The 8,900-nt window shown below is 41.0% G+C and overlaps 1 protein-coding gene across 2 annotated transcripts; it reads left to right on the plus strand.

The window, feature by feature from the left end:
• Positions 1-6,239: 6,239 nt before the first annotated feature.
• Positions 6,240-8,405, plus strand: LOC111978481 (retinol-binding protein 4-B). 2 transcript variants are annotated; one of them, XM_024008578.2, is made up of 6 exons: positions 6,240-6,327; positions 6,556-6,675; positions 6,840-6,976; positions 7,431-7,537; positions 7,748-7,960; positions 8,115-8,405. In XM_024008578.2, the coding sequence occupies exons 2-6, from the start codon at positions 6,574-6,576 to the stop codon at positions 8,132-8,134; spliced, it is 579 nt and encodes a 192-aa protein (XP_023864346.1). In that variant the 5' UTR covers positions 6,240-6,327; positions 6,556-6,573; the 3' UTR covers positions 8,135-8,405. The 2 variants fall into 2 exon arrangements, with proteins under 2 accessions (XP_023864346.1, XP_070304359.1); XM_070448258.1 differs by lacking the exon at positions 6,240-6,327 and having other exon boundaries at positions 6,401-6,675.
• Positions 8,406-8,900: the final 495 nt, after the last annotated feature.

Below are 8,900 nucleotides of genomic sequence, written 5' to 3' on the forward strand. Positions count from 1 at the left end.
TAACCTGCAAATCCCAACACAGATCATTTTATATTGGACAATCCAATCTGAGTCAAGCAAGGCAGGTTGTTTTGGGCTATCTCCCTACTGCAGCCGTGGTAGAGAATGTTCATTTTGGGACAAAATTGTTGACTCATCAAATATATTATCCACCCAATATTCCCACTTGAGTAGAAAGTAGTTGTACAGTTGACCTTAAGGAACAACTCTTCAGTTCTGCACTATAGTTCCAAGAAAACATTTGAGAAAGGTTTGTGGAGGGGTCATGCAAGTAATAGCTGGTCCCAGCCTCCCCACCACAGAACTCTCTCTCACAGGGATTTGTTTTCATAAGAATTGCCCTACCTATATTTACAGTCAAAGTGAAGACAAATGCCAAGTAGGTAGGTTAAATGCATCAGTAAAGCAATTCAAAAATGATCTAAATTAGATTAGTTCCCTCTGTAAAGCTTTGACCAGTCCATTTTTGTCTTGGTACGGATCCAGTGTGGTAAACATGCAGTGGAACAAAAGACACCTGGGACAAGTCTTTTTATGGATGTGTGCATACCACCCCACTAAAACATTGATAAACCTACTGCATTATGTCCACAGTGTTGGGAGAAGTGCTTGATCTTAATGACCTCAATCTCACTGTCATAGGGCAGTCTGGAAGCCTTGCCAAGTGAGGAGAATCAGAGTTCTGAGAAAGATGGTCCTATTGTAACCCTATCACACAGTCTGGCAAGGCAGGACAGCGAGAGTTTCTCTGTCTATTTTCACATGTGGGATTAAGACTGGCCCATAATGTGTTTACGGGGAACAATGGGTCTTTCTCTCTCCCAGCCAACACAGCAAGCAACTGAATTCTATTCAGAGAGCAAGGCAATAAAAGATCTGTATCAATGGGACTTGGCAGTCTAAATCCCTTATTAAGTAAAAGTGATTAGTGGGATGTCCTCCTTGACAGAGAAAGAGAGAGATGGGGCCTGGCCTGGTACAGTGGAATGGATTAGTCACATGGACACTAGGAGTTAATCTCATGAAGAAAGCCATGTGGTAATAACGTCGCTGGCTGCAATGAGACGAATAGGGAAACAACAATAGACTAGATACATAAAGTCTGCAATCAATTTGGATTGGTTGTGTTCAAAAAGCGATCCCATTCCATCAAACCCCACGGTCTGTCATTGCAGTCGTGTGTGAACCGGCTGCGGCCTCTCAGTTCTGTTAGGGTCAACAGACTCCAAGTGGATAACAAGCAGCACTGTGTCCAGAAAGGCAGCCACACCAACCAGGTTACTTGTGTTGATATAAATATAAAACATGTGGAGGACTTTCCCTCAATCACCATCTGCTACTGATTAATCAGCCTTCCCCTATCATCACCTTTCCACACTGTAGATCCCTGATCGGATGCTGCTTGGCGAAGAGCGTTGTGGTTGGTTGTAAACAAGCTTCACAGGTGACTGTAACCAACCTGATGGATTGTACAGTTGGGGGTGTACCACAAAGTTACAAAACACCTCATGAAGTTACAAAACATTCATAATAGTCACCCTGCCCCCTAAAGAGAATTTATATATATATACAGTGCATTTGGAAAAAACTTTTTCCACATTTTGTTACGTTACAGCCTTATTCTAAAATGGATAAAATAGTCCCCCCCCCCCCCCCCTCATTAATCTACACACAATACCCAATAACGACAAAGCAAAAACAGGTTTATATACAGTTTTGCAAATTTATAACCCCCCCCTGAAACATGACATTTAGATAAGTATTCAGACCCTTTACTCATTACTTTGTTGAAGCCCCTTTGGCAGCGATTACAGCCTCGAGCCTTCTTGGGTATGAGACGGTAAACTTGACACACCTGTATTTGGGGAGTTTCTCCCATTCTTCTCTGTAGATCTTCTTAAGCTCTGTCAAGTTGGATGGGGAGCGTCGCTGCACAGCTATTTTCAGGTCTCTATAGAGATGTTCAATCGGGTTCAAATCCAGGCTCTGGCTGGGCCAGTCAAGGACATTCAGAGACTTGTCCTGAAGCCACTTCTGCCTTGTCTTGGCTGTGTGCTTAGGGTCGTTGTCCTGTCGGAAGGTGAACCTTCGCCCCAGTCTGAGGTCCTGAGCGCTCTGGAGTAGGTTTTCATCAAGAATCTCTCTGTACTTTGCTCCGTTCATCTTTCCCTTGATCCTGACTAGTCTCCCAGTCCCTGGGGATGGTGCCAGGATTCCTCCAGATGTGACGCTTGGCATTCAGGCCAAAGAGTTCAATCTTGGTTTCATCAGACAAGATACATTTGTTTCTCATGGTCTGAGAGTCCTTTAGGTGCCTTTTAGCAAACTCCAAGCGGGCTGTCTGTCACGCCCTGACCTGAGATATCTCTGTTTTCTTTATATTTTGGTTAAGTCAGGGTATGACTAGGGTGGGTATGTTAGTTTTTCTATTGTCTAGGTTTTTTGTATGTCTAGGGTTTTTGTAGGTCTAGGTGATTCGTATGTCTATGGTGGCCTGATATGGTTCCCAATCAGAGGCAGCTGTTTATTGTTGTCTCTGATTGGGGATCATATTTAGGTAGCCATTTTCCCTTTGGTGTTTGTGGGTTCTTGTTCTATGTTTAGTTGCCTGTCTGCACTACTCATATTAGCTTCACGGTTCGTTTTGTTATTTTGTTCGTTTGTTCAATGTTAATTCTTATAATAAAGAAGAATGTACGCTTACAACGCTGCGCCTTGGTCTCCTCCTTACAACGGCCGTGACACTGTCATGGGCCTTTTACTGAGGAGTGGCTTCCGTCTGGCCATTCTACCATAAAGGCCTGATTGGTGGAGTGCTGCAGAGATGGTTGGCCTTCTGGAAGGTTGTCCTATCTCTACAGAGGAACTTTGGAGCTCTGGCAGAGTGACCATCGGGTTCTTGGTCACCTCCCTGACCAAAGCCCTTATCCTTCAATTGCTCAGTTTGCTCAGTTCCAATCTTATTCCATTTAAGAATGATGGAGGCCACTGGCTTCTTGGGGACCGTCAATGCTGCAGAAATGTTTTAGTACCCTTCCCCAGATCTGTTCCTCGACACAATCCTGTTTCGGAGCTATACAGACAATTCCTTCGACTTTATGGCTTGGTTTTTGCTCTGACATACACTGTCAACTGTGGGACCTTATATAGACAGGTGTGTGCCTTCCCAAATCATGTCCAATCAATTGAATTTACCACAGGTGGACTCCAATCAAGTTATAAAAACATCTCAAGGATGATCAATGGAAGCAGGATGCACCTGAGCTCTATTTAGAGTTTCATACCAAAGAATCTGAATAGATATGTAAATAAGATATTTCTGTTTTGTATGTTATATACATTTGTAAACATTTCTAAAAACCTATTTTCACTTTGTCATTATGGGGTATTGTGTGTAGATTGATGAGGAAAAATATAATTTAATCAATTTTAGATTAAGGCTGTAACACAACATAATGTGGAAAAAGGGAAGGGGTCTGAACACTTTCCAAATGCACTGTATATACAGTCAATTACAGCCCAAGTAACAGACACATCTCAACATCAAATGTTCAGAGGAGACTGTGTGATTCAGGCCTTCATGGTTGAATTGCTGCAAAGAAACCACTACTAAAGGACACCAATAATAAGAAGAGACTTGCTTGGGCCAAGAAACACAAGCAATGGACATTAGACTGGTGGAAATCTGTCCTTTGGTCTGATGAGTTCAAATTTGAGATTTTTGATTTCAACCGCCGTGTCTTTGTGAGACGCAGAGTAGGATGATCTCTGCATGTTTGGTTCCCACCGTGAAGCATAGAGAAGGTTTGATGGTGTGGGGGTGCTTTGCTGGTGACACAGTCTGTGATTTATTTTGAATTCAAGGCACACTTAACCAGCATGGCTACCACAGCATTCTGCAGCAATACGCCATCCCATCTGGTTATGCTTAGTGGGACTATAATTTGTTCTCCAACAGGACAATGACCCAACACACCTGCAGGCTGTGTAAGGGCTATTTGACCAAGAAGGAGAGTGATGGAGTGCTGCATCAGATGACCTGACCTTCACAATCACCCAACCGCAACCCATTTGAGATGATTTGGGATGAGTTGGACCGCAGAGTGAAGGACAAGCAGGCAACAAGTGCTCAGCATATGTGGGAACTCCTTCAAGACTGTTGGAAATGCATTCCAGGTGAAGCTGGTTGAGAGAATGCCTAGAGTGTTCAAAGCTGACATCAACTAAATGTATTGATTTTATATTATTATTTTTAATCCTTATTTTACCAGGTAAGTTGACTGAGAACACATTCTCATTTACAGCAATGACCTGGGGAATAGTTACAGGAGAGAGGAGGGGGTATGAATGAGCCAATTGTAAGGCAAAGGGTGGCTACTTTGAAGAATCTAAAATATATTCAGATTTTTCTAAACACTTTTTTGGTTACTACATGAAAATAGTAAAAATAAAGAAAAACCCTTGAATGAGTAGGTGTATCCAAACTTTTGACTGGTACTGTATATGCATATATAGTTTGGAATACTATGTTACATATCCAGCAGATAAAAATCAAACTTTTTCCTGACTCTGGTACTGGTCCAGCCATTCTTTGGGGCAACTGATGCTTTTTGCGGTTTAGCCGTGCCAAGTTACATAAGACGCATGTTTGGCTTTTCCGAGTTTCCTTTTCTGGGGTGCTGGACTCCTGGGTCACGGTTATATGGTCCTAGAAAGAAAAACAAATATCTGCCTGGGAAGCTTAATGGCAGCTTTAAACCATAAAACAAGGTTTTATGGCCATGAAAGTAAGTGCCTGCACCCTCATTTACTGTATATGGCCATTTCATAACACTTTACATACAGCCTGCAGGTATAATGCTTTATAACTTGTTATCGTGTATGAGCCTTTATAATGTCCTATTTGCTGGTGTGGTATGATCAATGGAATACAACTATTGATTAATTCTGTTTGATCACTCACTGTATTGAAATGTTTTTCTCTTTGATATTGATTGCATAGCAAACTAGAAGTCAATGTTCTTTTCTCCACAGGATGTTCTATACAGGATAGGATCTATTATAGATTTATTTAACATTGAGCAATAAAATAATATTTAACATGATTGCCTAACATAGCTTTCGAGTGAAAAGTGAAAAATGTTAAAGGCCCAGTGCAGTCAAAAACGACATGTCCTGTGTTTTATAAATATTTCCACACTATGAGGTTGGAATGATACTGTGAAATTGTGAAAATTGCCTTTTTAGTGTAGAGCTGTTTGAAAAGGCCGCCTGAAATGTCTGCCTGTTTTGGAGAGATGGAGTTTTGGCTTTCCATGGTGACATAACCATGCAGTAAATTAGTTAATAGACCAATAAGAAAGAGAGTTCCAAACCTCTCTACCAATAACAGCTMATTTTCAGTTTTCCCCTCCCCACTCAGACCACTCCCAGACAGTCCGAGCAAAATTATTACTTGAGAAATTGCTGTTTGCTAAAAAGCTATTTTTGTTTATTTTTGACCATTTAAATTTCAACCAATCATAGTAAGGTACTTAATTGTTACCCAAAAATGATTTGATGTTGAGATCAAATCGGTTGCATTGAACCTTTAAGAAAAGTGGAGTAATGACATCACACTGGGCACAGACGTCAGATCAACAGCTAGTTTTGATTTAGTTTTGGTTGAGTTATCAACTAACGTAAATTCAACATGAATTCATTGTGAAATCAACAAGATAAGTCATCATGCCATTGGATTTAGTTAAAAAGTTGGGTGAAAAAAKACGAAATTCCCTTACGTTGATTACTTTTTTCAAAACCAATCACGTTTCCAAGTTCATTCAACATCATCACATTGACATTTTTGTTGAAATGACATGGAAACAACGTTGATTCAACCAGTTTTCGCCCAGTGAGATGAGACTAACCAGAAGTAACATATTGTAGTTGTTCCAGGGGGAAAAAGCGAGCTGAAACATTTCTTTCAAAGTCTGGATCTGGACGTTAACCCGGGGCTCGTACTGCTGAAGCAGAACATTTCACGGTTAGTGATTGATAGTGAGTATGTATAATGTATAGTATTCCAGATATGCTCTTGCCTTTACCCACAACAGATGTTTCATAAGGCAGCAAAAACACATTTTTGGGACTGGGGTCAAATGTGCAGAACACATCTGGACAAAATGGGAGTCTTGGTTGGAGTTACGTAATGTTCTCCCAATTGGTTAGGGGCTGTCTCACATCTGTTGTTGTTCTTACTCAACCCTGGCTGTGGCAGGACTCTACACTATAAAAACCTCTGTTTGTAGATGAACAGCACCTCTAAGGCACCTCAGACTTTACAAGGTATGAACTGCATGGGAAGGGATAGTAGGGTTTTACATGTACTCTGCTTAGGGTTTTTCTGGCAGATCTTCTTTTTTACTGTCAATTACCTTTTTAACTCACTTTTCATATTTTTGATTAGTTTGCATCCTTTTTTAGATTGAAGCTGTAATGGAGTGGTATATGGCCAGATGTACTGATTGTGATGTTGTGATATTTTCTTATGACTCTGGGCTCTGTCTTCCACAGATCCATCAACAAGGCAACATGCTGAGAATCTGTGTGGCCCTCTGTGTTCTGGCGACATGCTGGGCACAGGACTGTCAGGTTTCAAACATTCAGGTCATGCAGAACTTCGACAGAAGCAGGGTAAGAACAAAATTCACATTTCCGAAATGTCACTTTCCATAAAGTATCTCTGCTCTTGTCCAATTTGATCTATCAGCCTTGGAATGTTCAATGTAGAATGTAACTGGAATTTCATTCATTGTATGTTATGCAGAGATTGATAGAGCTCTCATTTCATCTTGCAGTATACTGGTAGGTGGTATGCTGTGGCCAAGAAAGATCCTGTTGGTCTGTTCCTCCTGGACAATGTTGTTGCTCAGTTCTCAGTAGATGGAAGTGGCAAAATGACTGCAACTGCCCAGGGAAGAGTTATCATCCTTAAGTGAGTTCTGTTTACTTCCAAACGATCAAAATTGTTTCTCAAACCTTCTAAAATTCATCATGCATTTACTTCTACTGAACTTACTCATTTATCTTCGCTTCATCCTCCCCTTTTCCTCCCTTTTCCTCCCCTTATATTCCCTTTATCCTCCCTTTAAACTCCCCATTTCCTCCCTTCATCCTCCCCATTTCCTCCCTTTATCCTCCCCTTATATTCCCTTTATCCTCCCCATATCCTCCTGTTAAACTCTCATTTTCCTCCCTTTATCCTCCCCTTATATTCCCTTTATCCTCCCCATATCCTCCCTTTAAACTCTCCTTTTCCTCCCTTTATCCTCCCCCTTTCCTCCCTTTATCCTCCCCTTTTCCTCCCTTTAAACTCTCCTTTTCCTCCCCATTTCCTCCCTTTATCCTCCCCTTATCCTCCCTTTAAACTCTCCTTTTCCTCCCTTTAGCAACTGGGAAATGTGTGCCAACATGTTCGGCACCTTCGAGGACACTCCAGACCCTGCCAAGTTCAAGATGAGATACTGGGGCGCTGCTGCATACCTCCAGTCTGGAAGTAAGAAAGACTACAGACTCAAAATACAAGACTAAAATCTCCTATTGTTGTACAGAATGTTCCATTGAATTACACCACCACCAATTGATGATAACTTGACTATTCTTCATTTGTACATGATAGCATGCCATTGATGAAGCTGCCTACTGTCCAAAGCCTGCTGTTAAACCAACCATTGTTTTTATTCTGTCTCCTCTCTCCTCCACATAGATGATGACCACTGGGTCATTGACACTGACTACGACAACTATGCCATCCACTACTCCTGCAGAGAAGTTGACCTGGACGGCACCTGCCTGGACGGATACTCCTTCATCTTCTCCCGTCACTCCACCGGTCTGAGGCCTGAGGACCAGAAGATTGTCACCGACAAGAAAAAGGAGATCTGCTTCCTCGGCAAATATAGACGTGTTTCACACACTGGTAAGCGTTGTTATGAGTCAATTTAGTAATTCAAAGTAATACTTTACTTTTGTGCAAAAACCAATTGTGCAACTTCTGGTCTAATGAACTATTATGTAATTCAAATATCAGTTATAAGCAGTATGTGTAAACGTGTTTTATTCCTCCATTGCAGGTTTCTGTGAAAGCAGCTGATCTGGAACTAGTCAGATGGATATCATGGGTGTAAAATTCCACATATCAGAATCAGGCTGTAAATATAAACCATGTTCCACAACAAAACAACCGTCACTGGCCAGCCCCTTCCAGCAGTTGGGGAACTTTCCCGTTACCAAAGACATCCATCAACCAAACCAAATGATTTGTATCTGAATGTATCAGGAAGGATATAGGATACTTTACTGATTGACATTGTGTGATGTAGTCTTGAATGACTTTTTGAAATAAATAAAAACACATGGTACTATTTGAGCGTTTATCTTGTATTATTAGCGTCAAGGGTTTCAAGTCCTACTTTGTGCTCTGACATCATCAGGTTGGTTTGCCATTCATACAACTGCATTGTCCCGCATGGCTTCCATTCAACAGTGACAAAAAGACAATTACTCAAAGATTGTGTTGATAGCCATTGTACTATCATCTTTATTGCACATTTTTGTACAGTGTATAACAAAGTGCAAAGACAGCTTTTGGATACAGGCCAAAACAAAAATCGAATCAAATGAAAAACAAAGACACCCAATTATCTGAAAAAGGACAATTATATATTTATCACCAAACCAGTTGCAAATTGTATAAATAAAATAAATAAAAAAAGGCATCAAACTGAGAATTATTCATAAGGCACTGCTTGGAACCAACCATATGAGTATTCTGCAGCAGTAACCTTACAGCTAAGTCCTTGTTGTAACATTCCTTGAATAGACACCTTAACCTATTTTCCCCTACCCAAGAGAAGCCT

The sequence above is a fragment of the Salvelinus sp. IW2-2015 genome, linkage group LG18 (genome assembly GCF_002910315.2).
Source record: "Salvelinus sp. IW2-2015 linkage group LG18, ASM291031v2, whole genome shotgun sequence".
NCBI lineage: Eukaryota > Metazoa > Chordata > Actinopteri > Salmoniformes > Salmonidae > Salvelinus > Salvelinus sp. IW2-2015.